The sequence below is a fragment of the Puntigrus tetrazona genome, chromosome 3, assembly GCF_018831695.1.
Source record: "Puntigrus tetrazona isolate hp1 chromosome 3, ASM1883169v1, whole genome shotgun sequence".
In the NCBI taxonomy this organism is placed as follows: domain Eukaryota; kingdom Metazoa; phylum Chordata; class Actinopteri; order Cypriniformes; family Cyprinidae; genus Puntigrus; species Puntigrus tetrazona.
The window spans coordinates 23,296,839-23,310,127 of NC_056701.1; the positions used below are offsets into that span (position 1 = coordinate 23,296,839).

The window sequence follows — 13,289 nt, forward strand, 5'->3', positions numbered from 1 at the left end:
TAACTCTTTGCAAGCTTAGCTGACTTCGACATTAAATCTTCACATTCGTTGAACCGATCTCGCCGTACCGAACGTCATTGAGGAAAGTCAGCAGCCTCACTGTGTTCCAGTCAGCAGTCAGCTGAAGCTCGATTTTGCCCAGCTGACCTCCACCTGATCCAGATCAATGAAACGGGGAGCCAGCTGAGGGAAGAAATACAGTCTGTGCTTTCACTGTACACCTGCACATTACCCATACTGCTGCGTGTGGGGGAAAAAAGGGCAACGGGGAGTTCGAAGCTGTGGGCAGGTGAAGGACTCGACGAGAAAGAAACAGAGAAGACTGCTAAAAACCTTTTAGGAAACTTTTTAAGTCTCATCATGACTTGCGTGGAAATGATCGCCTGTCTCAAGAACCTTGTCTAAACTAAGAAATAAGTGTTCACCGAATGTGTGCTGATTAAAAACACATTTGCAGCTAAAGTCATCTTTGATCTCTGGGCTCTCTGAGATTGTTCCTCCGCTGCTGGTTTGGACTGAAGCCAGAGTTTAATGAAGCGGAGCCGGTCTGGATGAGCGTTTGAAAGCAGTGCACACCTGATGTTAATGTCTCAGGCGGTTGGAATCACTGAAGGATTGTGGGCACTGGTTTTGCAGGATGTAATGGCCTTCAAAATGTTTTCTCCTTTGATCCGGAGTTGGACCTGAGCTGTATGCTTTAAAGAATCTCACACACACACATACGTTTGACGCTCTCTCACCCCTCGAAGCTAGTTTATAATTTATGACTTCTTGAAGGCCTTTTATCAATTCCTTCTGTTCATGATCTTGCTCTGGTCAGCTGCATAGTTTCATGTTGTGTTGCTTTTTTACGATACAGTACATCAGTGCTAATATTTTTTTCTGCCTTTTTTTGCAGTTGTAGAAATGGCCATGAACAGCATCCTCAACCCTGATGACATCAAGAAAGCCCTGGACGCCTTTCAAGGTGATTCTGTCGTGCCATCCTGAGCTTCATGCTTTTATTTCTTCTTCACATAAGAACTCTTAAGGCCAAATCTGAAATTTTCATCAGAATTTTTCACATGTTAGAGAATAAACTAAAAATGACCGATGTTGTGTCAGTCATGTTTATAATTTGCCCCCGAAACTTTTCTCTGTCATTAAAAAATTCGGATCAGGTTAGATTGTCTGCATTTTCTAACTCGCAACAAGACGTTTTATAGGAAAGGATGATGAAAAATGCATATGAAAATTTCAATCAGTGTGCAAGAACCTTTACTCTAAAATATGGTTTTAAAAACCTGAAAACAACTAGCATGCAGAAAGATTAATCACAATTTTTATGAGAAATGTAAATATAAGTTATTTTAAAGCTACCTTTTTTAGAGGCTTTTCACTTTTTTCATTGCCCCTTTTTCTTTGAGCTAGACTAATGCAATCATGTTTCGCATGTTTTGCAGCGCTTCAAGCATGACACTGAAATGAACATTGCAGAAAAATTTAAATCAGCTCTTGAAAAGTGTGCCTTGAGTTTTTTACATTCCATCGCCATGCATCTCTAGTTAAATTCAAAATGCATTCTGTTTAAATTGATCCTTTATTTAATCGCTTTCTAGTGATAGAAACAACTTAACTTCCATCATAATTACAGAAAAAACGATTATTTGACTTTTGAAATATTGTTAAAAAAATATCGTTATTGAACTAAAAGTCTTTGTGCAGTGAATATCCTTTAACTTATAAAATGATAAACAATGCAGAAAACACAAAGGACAAAAATAAATGTAAATAAATAAATAAAAACACATTTATTTAAATAACCTTGGCGAAAACTAATTAATATTTAGGGAGGGGCTAAAGTGCACCACTTTAACTGGATTTATAATTTGAATGACAAATGAGAGCATTATTGCAAAATGGATAGCAGCAAAAAAAACAACTGTTCATAACTGTTAGAAGCCAAAATTGTTATTTATCTATATCTTGATTCTTTTCTTTTATTATTATGAAAGTTTATTATGAAAGACAGAATGGGGCTATTAAGCTCAAAAATGACAAAGAAGTACCATAAAACTAGTTCACATGACTCATGCACTATATTTCAAACAATTTTACTAAAATCTTCCACTCCACTATATCAAACCTGTCTAATGCCACCATATTTGATTAGAGTGCCAAAGAAGAGGGTAGGCTTTAAGGGATCCAAACCATAAATCAGTCTGTTTGTCACATACTATTATATGACTTCAAAACACTTGAAATATAGTGCATGAACCACTTTTATGACATATTTATGGTGTTTTTGTTCTATTTAAAGCTTGATAGTCCCAAACTCTATTTACTTTTATTACAACAATAAAAACTTCACATTTTGTGAAGGTGAAAACCATACAGATTTGGAATGACCTCAGGGTGAGGAAAAGTTGACAAAATTTGCATTTTAATGGAAGCTCCAGACAAATTTCCAGACAAAATGTCAATGATTCTCTCTGTTTTTATTCTTTTAGCCGCCGACTCATTTGACCCCAAGAGGTTTTTTGAGATGGTCGGACTAAAGGCAAAGTCGGCTGAAGATGTGAAGAAGGCCTTCCACGTCCTGGATGCAGACAACAGCGGCTTTATAGAGGAGGAGGAACTAAAGTAAGACAACATCATTTCTACACTACAAACAAATAGCATGTAACCCGTAAGATTTGTAATTGAAACTCTCAGAGCGAAGGTGAACACACAATACGTTTGAAAGATGTTAGACTCGCTCTTTTTTTTGTGCAGGTTTGTTTTCAAGCATTTCGCTACAAACGGGAGAGACCTGAGCGATAAGGAGACCAAAGCATTCCTGCAGGCTGCGGACAAAGATGGAGATGGAAAGATTGGAGCAGAAGGTAAAATAGAGGAATATAGTATAACAGCACAGGCGTCACACAGCAATTATTTATTTTTCTCCACCAGCAGGAGCCCTAACTTACTTGATAAGTGATAAGATAAGAAAACACTATATTTTCAAAACATACTATGTTCTTACTAAGTTACTAAGTTTTAAACTACCTGGTTTCCGCAGTTTGAACTGGTAGAGCTCCAGACAAAAAATAAGAACTATATATATATTTAATTTCCATAATGATTCATACTTGATTCATATGGAAGCCTGTTCCTGTTCCATCAAATCCCACTTCACTGAATTATAGTGAGAGTCTTAATTCAAACTGATAACAAGTCTGAGTCGTTTAGATTGAATCATTAAAAAGAACTGGTTCATAAGAGTCAGCTGAATCAGACACCATGCCTCTTATTCTCTAAATGCATATGGAAATTTTCAGAACTGATTAAATTATAACTTATTGTCTGGAGTTCTTATGAATGTGACGCTTTTACTAACCCATGTTACGTACCTTTTCATCAAATAATGCTAATAATCTCTCCATATCTTTCTGTTTCAGAGTTTGCTGCTCTGGTTCGTGAATAAGTGACTCTGACTCTTGGCCTGTTCATACCTCATGACCCTTTGACCTCGACCTCAGCCTAACCTCCCTGAAGCACAGACACACACACACGCTCACACACACACACACACACTCGCACGCCCCCCTTGAACACCTCCCTGCACACAATCACACACACTGACCTTCATGCTATCTATTTTCCTTTTTATACAAAAGTGAGTGTTTCTGCTAGTGTATAGACCAAGAGACCTTCAACAGGGCAAAACCTCATGCCGGCAATATGTAGATATAATAGAAAAGTAAACATAGCACCGTTCATCGGCCACTATTCTTCATCCGTCTTTATCTTCCTCGAATCTCTCCTATTGATCTTCCGCTCCTCTCCTCCCCTCAAAACTCTCTCCGTCCCTCCGTTAACAAGCCGTTGTGAAACACACCAAAAGAAGAAAGAGGTCAAGTTGTGAAAGAAAACAAAATAAAGACAAAATGCCTCAAGAGTTCCAGTGTGTGATGAATCTGTTTGTTTGTGTCTGTTTACTTCATATAGTTTAAAAAAAGAGCTACATTTATTTTTAAGGAAATGCTGATATACTGGAAGTAAAATGGGATGTGAACAATTAAGTGGCGTTGCTACTTTTAGTTATTTAGTTATTAAGCAAACTCTTAATAAATGACCCATTCAGAAACACTAAATCAATTTTATCTTATTTATTAAACAGATCAGGAATTAGTTCAAGATATCTACAAGAAAGACTGTACTTTGTATCTTTTCCTGTGTTCGCTGGTCAAATCATAACAGACTCAAATTATTGCTGTGATGCAGGCACGTACTTGTGTTTTGAATATTCAGCATCAATTAAACAGGAAAATATTCTCAACAAAAAACAAATGCTGATAACATGCAAGGCATCCCTACAAATGGGTTTGTACTAATGGGCTTGACACCTCAGGAGAAGGTCACACCAATTAGTGTCAAGGTTAAAATGAACATTCCCTTTATACGCACTTAAGCAGACAGAACGGCCAATTTAGATGCAGCTTATAATTGGACGCGTCAGATGAATTAACTGAGCCGAGAGACAAAGTTCAAGCACAGAGCGGGAGAGAGAGACCGATAGTGGCTTATCAGAGATGCTGAGGTCCCAGAGGGCAGACCACACAGAACTGTAGTTAAACCAGCCCCAAAAGCAACAAACATGACAGTATACATTTATAAAGTGCATTCAGAGGACACGTGATGCTTTAAGGGGTGTTTTTCAAACATAATGCAAATTATCTACAATTATTTCAAAATGTAAAGATGCACTTAAAACCACTGACCCACATTTACAGGTTGGTCAGAACAAACCCAGAACATAAAACTACAAGAGAATGTAAGTGAAATAAAATACACAGAAATGACCGAATATCTGGACATGTACGCCACGTTTAAAAATGTCATTGCGTTACGTGACAAAATAACAAAGCATGTGGACCGAGTGGATTTTTAAATTGACAGTTTTCAAGCAAGACATGTCACAAAAACACGTTTTCAGGTTCCATCAGATGTTGCTCCAAGATGTTCATAGACAATGTTACTTGAGAAGAATTGACTTCACCCATCTCCTAAAGCACAGTGTTTGTTTGAATATTCCAGCTCATGAAATTCATATATTTTATTGTGACTTAACCGGCCAAATATTCATGAGGCCATTACATATAAAAGAGTGTTATTAATTGTGTTTGCTGCCACAGGGTCTCCAACGGCCTGAAGATAAAGGTAAATTATCTTAACTACCTGCTTTAATGGAGTTTTAAAGACTAGTCGTTGATCATTCTTGAGTCGGTTTGTGCTTGATATAATGCTTTATACTCATTACAAAGAATTAAAATTAATGTTTTGGAAAATGGCTGAACAATGTACAGTCAAATGTGCAGCACTGATTAGCCATCGATGAACTGTTAAGGAGCTGGTCTGAAATATTATTCATATGCGTGGAGCTGATCTGTCGTTGGTTTTGGTGGGTTTCAGCTTCACAGTGGCAAATGGATTTGTGCCTCTGTAAAACAAGAGAAAATGAACATGTTAAAATCATAGACCTGCCACACAGATCTTTGAGAACAAAAAGCAACACAAACAGGGGGATAATGGGTATAAAACAAGACGTTCTACCAACTTTGGAAAAAGTTGTGGTCGAGAGTCATGGTCATCTTGTCTCTGTAAAAAACAAAATAAGAGAAGTTACTTAGCACTGATGATTGTCAGAAGGTTTAAGTACCTGAACATATTTCTGGATGTACGTTTAGAAATACTTCCTCAAATCACAAAATCATAATACAAGTGTACAGCCACAGCAAACCACAATAAAGGATTCGGAAGCAGTAGGCTCATATGTAATTGCAGCCCTTTTGTGGTATCAGAAGATCACATCAAAGCATGCACACACACACACACACACACACACACACACACACACACACACAGACCGTCAGCAGAAAGAGCTGCCCCCTTGCAGCCACCAGAATGAAGGATGAGGTGTTGTGGAGAACAGCACTTCACCACAGTGCCCCTGCTGGCCACAGTCGTAAAAAAACTCTTAAAATTCTCTTCTCCATCTGCACATTTACATTAGCTTACAGTCAGGAGTCTCTCCAAGGATTTAAAATATTCTGAGCATCAGCAGATCTTCGAAAATAAAACCACGAACCACATCAGAATGTAAAACACACTCAAAGAATTACTACATTCCAGCTGCTGCATGTGAGGTTTTACTTCGCACGCATTATTAATGTTGTTTGATGAAAGATTTTTTCTTCAATTATAAAAGTCTAATTGAATTAAATCGGACCCTGTTTGCTTTCTTAATACATGTTCTTTCTGTAAACATGAACGTTACACAATGGATGTTCATACAAAATCTCTATAATCTATCATTAAAATGTAATATATTTTCCTTTTTAGCTGAAATTAACAATCTTTTTACAACCTGTCATATAGTTCACTTTTCACAGTCCTGCTGGTAAATAAACGGTTGATTTATCCCTTTTTAGCCATCAACCTTTTTAATAAAATGTAATCTTTTTATTTGGAAAAAGAATTGTTGCACAATAATTTTAATTCAATTTGCTTTTCTAATTTCAATTCAAAAAAATGTCACATTACTGAACAAAAATGTGTCATTAAAGGGATAATTTACACAAAAATGTAAATTCTGCATAATTTACTCCATGTCACTCCAGTTCTGTATGAGTTTCTTTTTTCGTGTTGGAGGAAATGATGCCAGAATTACAATTTTGTGTGACCATTCCCTCTAACACCGTCTATGTTGAGTTAAACAGGCCTCACTCTGTTCTCTGAAGGGGTGGGAGTGACCGGCCGGGAGTTGCTGGTTGACGAAGGTGGTAACGGTGGCGGAGGTGCAGGTGCAAGCGGAGCCGTCTGCTGCCTGCTGCTCACGGGTGGGTTGAGGAAGTTACTCATACTGCTGCTGCTTCTAAAAGAGCTGCTGCTGAACAGAGACAGAGGTCAAAGGTCACGAGACTGAAGCACGGGCGTTGGGAAACGTGCCGTATCGGCTTACCTGGAGAGAGGAGGGCCAGGTGGTCCAGGTGGCTCGTCAATGGTGCCTACGTAAGCAGCAGGGAACCAGCCTTGCCTGAACCATGCAGATCAAATGAACAGGAAATGAAAGCACTGTATGTGTGTTTCAGTGCATCACTGAATCATGAATGGATACTGGAGTTCGGATTTAGGATTTTACGTAGGTTACCAGCTCAGTCTAAGGCTACTTCTGCACCAATCCAAACTTTTTCTTCACGTTTTGGATTTCCATTCACGCTGAGATAACATTTTTGTCCAGTGAAAATGGAGCTTTTCGAAAATGTTGAATGGAAAAACTGAAAACGACATTATCACGTTGTAGTGTAGTAGTGTAGTAACGCATGTGACGCATACCAATAGACATTACCAGTGTATGCCTGCTATGTGTTATTCATATTCATAGTATTGCTAAAGATAAATGTTACTCTGTTCAATCTTCATATTACATAAGATAAGATAACACAATATTTAATTGCAATTGCTGTCCGGTGGCAAAATATGAGAGTGTTTCAGAAAACATTTGCAACGTGATTGTGATCTGGACACGCCATCGCCATAGAGATATTTTGCTAATAAAATAATCGTGCCATAAGCATAGCGTGATGATTTTATGTAGTATGTCTAGTCTCTCAGTATCATCTCAATGAGTTTTTATTGCTTCGTTTTACACATGCACAGATAATTTTTATGACATTTCAGTGATCTTTTGTAAGCCTGAAAATGTTAATGTTGACAGAACATTTTAAAATTAAAATGCTATATTCATATGCATCTGGATTAATGGGGTCGTCTCACCGTCCAGAGCTGTCAGAGCGGCCGAACAGCCAGCCGTTCCTTGGCTCTTTAACGAGTATGGTGATAGTTTCTCCTCGGGAGAACGGCAGGAGGGTGGAGTTTGCAGAGGGAGGGTGGGGCACCACTGCTTGCATCACTTTGCCTCCGGCCAATCCCGAGACGGAGTTGGAACGACTGGGCTGAGGGGAGGGGCCTACAATGAAGGTGAGAAAGTTAGCTGTACTAAACACAAAAAACAGTGTGTAATATTCACAAATGTCTTTTATCATTTTAAAATAAGCTCTCCACACCTCTAGAGGGAACTGTTCCCAGTGGTTGCTCTGCCCAGCGGTTTACATCAAGCTGAGAGAATTACACAGAAACATTGAAACGCAAAAAAGTGAATTTAATTCAAAATAATTTACTACTTTAAAAAATTATGTGATTTAATACATTGTAATATAATAAAGTTAAATATAATGCAACTTTTAATTTTCATTTTTGGCCCTTCACGTTCAAAGTTTGGGAACCTCTGATTTAGAGGCACTAAGTGTTCTTGAATATAATAAAAAAGTGGTTCTTTATTGTAATATGACTATTGTGCCATTATATCTCACATTGTTGTCCTCCAGTCGTAAAGGAGTGCGTGGACGGGATTCTCTTGTGTGATTCACCAGATCATTCCACCCCTCAGCTCTGTTTTGCAGGCCGCCCCCTGTCTGTGGGAGGAATAAAACACTTAAGCACACATTAATCAAACTGAGCACTCTCAAAGACCTTTTAATTGGCAGAAAAAAAATCCTACTCTAAAAAAGAATAATAACATAGGGATACCCAAATATTTTTTGCTACTTATTATTTATATAACAAAACAACAAAAAACTAAACAAAACGAAGCATATAAATAATTAACACCATTTTTTCCCAATATCTCCGTATCACTTTGTTTGCACCCAACCCAAAAACCCACCCCATTAAGCAACTAGTTAATTATGGATACTAATGAAAAGTAATGATATTAACCTTGTTCATGAGATATGCAATGGACTGGGTGAAGCTGCTGTGTTTCTCGGCCAGGAATCGATATCTTCTTTCTTCCTCCTTTAGTGCCTCTTTCTGGCACTCTTGGAGAAAGTGCACATAATCGCTGCCATCCTACACACATCCATCAACATTATTATCATTACTTTTTCATATGTCATACCATCATGAATGATAATAACGTCTTAGAGCATTCGTTTGGATTTATAAAAATAGCTGTTTTATTGAGCTTCTACTTTAAAGGGTTACTCCATCCCAAAATGAAAATTTTGTCATTAATCACCTAGGGTAGGTCATTCTAGACCCGTAAAAGCTATGTTTGTCTTCAGAAAGAAAATGCAAGATATTTTTGATCAAAACCAGGAGGCTTGTGACTGTCCCGTGGATGTGAAGGTGCAGAGAAATATGAAGGACATTGTCTGAATGCTCCATCTGCCATCAGTGAAGACAAACTAAGCTTTTGGGTTGAGAAGGACATGGGGTTAAGCGATCAATGTCAAAAATTTAATTTGGGCATGAAGTAACCCTTTAAGTAGTTGGTAAAAAAGTGCAAGCCGTGGATTACAACCGTTCAAATGTTTCTTAAATTGAATAAAATCGCAAATTTTTTATCAAATAAATGTCAAATAATGTCAAATATCAAATAAATGCAGCCTTGGTGAGCATAAGACAAGTCATTTTCTATTAAAACATCTAACCAATCCCTGTTGAAATGTCATTTGTTCTTCACAGAGTATTGACTGATTTCAGATTATCCCGTCTCTAAATGTCAAAAAGAATCATTTTTATTGCAATAAGCTGTCATAAGGGCGCTCCTAATCTGCCTTCTGAATCTAAACATGACAAAAGAGACACTCTCTGAATGCCACAGACATACAAAAATAAATCCAGTGTGCCATTCAGGAAGGGTCACACACTGCTCTCACCTGGAGGACCCCTCGCCTCATCTGTCTCTCCAGTGCCGATGCCTGGTTTCTCACTTCAATCTCATAGCGCCTCCTGCTGTTCTGGAGGAGAGAGTGACCCGACAACATCACCGTCAATCATTTTAGTGTTCAGATTTAGATTTATTGTTATCAGATAGTGTTCTCTAGTCGGTTAAAAGATAAAGCATCTTTAATTAGGTAGCCATTAATTTTGCTCCTAAAGTTAGCCATTTATGCACGTTTTTCGGTTCTTGAAATGTAAATGCTTTTGAAACATACACCAAACTACTCACCGATATGTATTCTTTATCTAGTCTGACATTGTCGTCCATCTCTCGAAGGACCTCGGAGTGGAACCAGCGGAACTGAATCAATCACACAGACTCGTTAAACATGACGATCAAACATGCATTATGTCAACAACGTCATAGGAGCAGAAGATATGGAAGATATGGGGTCAACAGAGCAGGATGGGTAACGCACCACTCCCTCCAGCTCACTGGTGAGTCTCCTCTGACTGTCTGAGATCTGGATCAAAACATCACCTGCAAAACAAACACACACACACACACACACGCATACGGTCTCAGAACAGCCTCCGCTCGAGTGTCCATGTGTTAAAGTGCAAGTATTAGCCTTGAATGTTTGCACTGCCAAGCTGACGTTGTGTCATCATTTATTATTTAACATCACAGAGGAGGTGCAGTTATCTGATATCGACTACAAAACTCACACACACACCCACGCTTTCATACCATCTCTCTGCGGTCGTAAAATATGATTCATAGCAACAAAAGCACCATTGAAATTTAATGAAATTTTTCCATTAAGCCACAACAGGGTGATAGATGACAGCTATAAATAAACACTCACACACACACACACACACACACACACACATAAACGCTCATGTGTGAAAGAGAGATCTGAGGAGAAACATGGCGAATTTACAAGAGCAAAGTACAATATGAGTGCGTGAAGGGCACTGGCTCCCTCCCAATTTATCACCCTCAATAAACACACGTAACTCCCTTTCTTTCCCGCTTTGTCCCTGCGATGGAAAGTACATATTTATCAGAGAAAAGAAAATGAACTGTGTATCAAAAATCTTTGAGTTTGACAGAAACGTGTCTGCTGTAATTTAAAAGCGTGAAAGGAAAGGAAATTAAATGATAAGAGGAAATAAAAGCTTACCCAGCAATCGGGAAGACATGCTCTGCATGGCCTGTTCACCCATCTTAGACAGGGCATTGAAATAGGCCTCACTGGTGACGGCCAGGGCTGTAGATACCACACACAGATTTCATTCATTTGACTTTTTACAAGTAATAATGTCTTAGCATTCTCAAAGCAATATCAGTTAGCTTTCTTTGAGATAAGCATCCACTGTGATTTGTTAGGATAGGACTATTTGGAAGACAACTCTATCTTAGGGTACAAAAAAAATCTAAATATTGAGAATAAATATGTAAAATTTGGCCTATATTCTAAATGTTGCCTTGTCCAAACGAGGTTCTTAGCAATGAATATTACTAATTAAAAGGTTTTAAAATATTTAAGGTAGGAAAAGTACAAAATATCTTCATGGAACATGATCTTTACTTAATATCCTTGTTATTTGTGGCATAAAAGAAAAATCCATATTTTTGACCCATATAACCGTGCTACTTATGACTGCTTTTGTGCTCCAGGGTCACATTTATGGATATGATGGATTCATTAATTTTATTCAGTCATTTTTATTTTCATGTAAGCTACGTTACTTAAATACTTGAAAAACATTTCTCATTTCCTTCACTATCCACCGAACACACTTTTAACAATATATTTACAATTAAACAAAATATGAAATATTGTATAGTATATGTTATTACATATAACTATGACGTATAATGATATAATGGTTTTGAAATGTATGAAATAAATAAAACCGATTTAAGTAAAAATATTAAATAGACATTAAGCATACTAATATTTTGATTCATTTGCGGTCTAATTTTACAGGTATCACTATTTAAACATCCTCAAAACAAGATTAATTATTAAAAACGAGTTAAAATGTTGCATTGTATTTAAATTCAATAAGACATTAAAGGAGTAGTTCACACGAATATTCAAATTCTGCCATCATTCACTTTCAACGCTGGATTCAGGGACAAAAACCCGATACAACAAGCCTGCATGACACGTTTGAATATTCAAATGTATTTTGAATATATTTCGTTTTTAAATATTTGCAACTGTAAATGAGATTTGATAGCTATGGCGAAGAAGCCTGCTTTGCTTTCACATAACCATCTGATTTCTTTTGTGCTCTGCAGAGAAAAAGAAAGTGCTACAGGTCTGGAATGACATGTGCAAGTATGTGACGACAAATATTTAGTTTTGTTGCTGAACCAACCATTTCAGACTTGTTAGACAGACAATTTATTTGCATTTTGAATTGTTTTGTATCTGCTGATTTGTTGTCTCGTTTTAATCAGATTTTACTTTCTTGTCTCTTTTTTTTTTGGGCTGAAATTAAATGTTTAGTTTTTTTTGGCACCCCGTTTTTTGATCACCAAAAACAACAAAAAGTAATTTCATTGGATCTTTAATCTGTTGAATGAGGATGAACTAACAGAACACCGTTGGATATAGTCATCTTTCAAAGATTAAAGTCTTTCACTAGTAAGTTAGTAAAGCTCAAGACCCATAAAATAGACAGTCATTAAACAATGGCTCTGAAGCAATGCTGACTTATTATCATCAATGACGGCCAACAGGCCAAAGTTCAGCCACTTTGCTTCTACTTGCTTTCAGCTTTTTTCAGTCTAACCGTCTATTGCATTTATTCTTTCTCGCGTTGACTTGCCTTGGAAAGCCTGAATGTAGCTGTTTCCCAGTGCCACCAGTCTCTGCAGACCTGGGTTGAACTGCTCCATTATGCTCTGAGAGGATGGACAAACAGTATAAGAACGAGAGTCTGATATCAGATCGAACGTCAACACATGTTGTCCCTCCACATCAATCTGTCACCTTGGTTTCACACTGCTGTTTGTCACAACAAAACGCTCTTACTAAATCACTGATATAACTGAAATATGTTTATATTATATTATTAAATCTTTCTAGCATTTTTTATAATTTAAATATTTTACAATTCATCGAATATTTGATAAATAATACGTTAATACACGTTTTTTTCAAGCTGTAACAATGTAATAATTATTTTTTATAGTTTTTTCTGAATTACATTTACACGTGCTTTATTCATTTTGTTCTACTCAGTTAATATAAGTACATGTGATTGTGTCTAATTCGGTCTTAGTGGTGAGAGGCTTCAGGCTTACCGTGTAAATGGCCAGAGTGGTGCGGTGCAGTTGATCACTGTTTTGTCCTGACATCCTGATCTGACACCGTGGTACAACAAACAAATAAGCAACATCCACTGACTAAACAACAAACAACCAGACTGACAGATGACCCACTGCTGTCTCCCCCTTGTCTCCTGTGTCCTCTCCTGTCTTGGTGAGTTTGTGAGATTGTGTGTGTGTGCGTGTGTGT

The 13,289-nt window shown here is 37.5% G+C and overlaps 2 protein-coding genes across 3 annotated transcripts in view; one reads left to right on the forward strand and one right to left on the reverse strand.

Moving 5' to 3' along the window:
- The window catches only part of pvalb6 (parvalbumin 6), a 37,767-nt gene extending 33,848 nt beyond the window's left edge, over positions 1-3,919 (forward strand). The window contains exons 2-5 of the mRNA XM_043235617.1: positions 899-967; positions 2,490-2,622; positions 2,755-2,864; positions 3,420-3,919. Of these exons, the coding sequence (XP_043091552.1) occupies positions 907-967; positions 2,490-2,622; positions 2,755-2,864; positions 3,420-3,445 (330 nt within the window). The 5' untranslated portion in view covers positions 899-906 and the 3' untranslated portion in view covers positions 3,446-3,919. The remainder of the gene's footprint in view (positions 1-898; positions 968-2,489; positions 2,623-2,754; positions 2,865-3,419) is intronic.
- Positions 3,920-4,115: 196 nt separating this feature from the next.
- baiap2l2a (BAR/IMD domain containing adaptor protein 2 like 2a) lies at positions 4,116-13,289 on the reverse strand. 2 transcript variants are annotated; one of them, XM_043235608.1, is made up of 14 exons: positions 13,076-13,289; positions 12,598-12,673; positions 10,938-11,024; positions 10,227-10,288; positions 10,037-10,108; positions 9,744-9,824; positions 8,800-8,931; positions 8,394-8,495; positions 8,088-8,139; positions 7,798-7,990; positions 6,983-7,057; positions 6,748-6,910; positions 5,579-5,619; positions 4,116-5,461 (listed from the first exon to the last, which is right to left on the reverse strand). In XM_043235608.1, exons 1-14 carry the CDS (start codon positions 13,127-13,129, stop codon positions 5,389-5,391), a joined length of 1,263 nt encoding a protein of 420 aa, XP_043091543.1. In that variant the 5' UTR covers positions 13,130-13,289; the 3' UTR covers positions 4,116-5,388. The 2 variants fall into 2 exon arrangements, with proteins under 2 accessions (XP_043091543.1, XP_043091544.1); XM_043235609.1 differs by having other exon boundaries at positions 6,748-6,907; positions 13,076-13,288.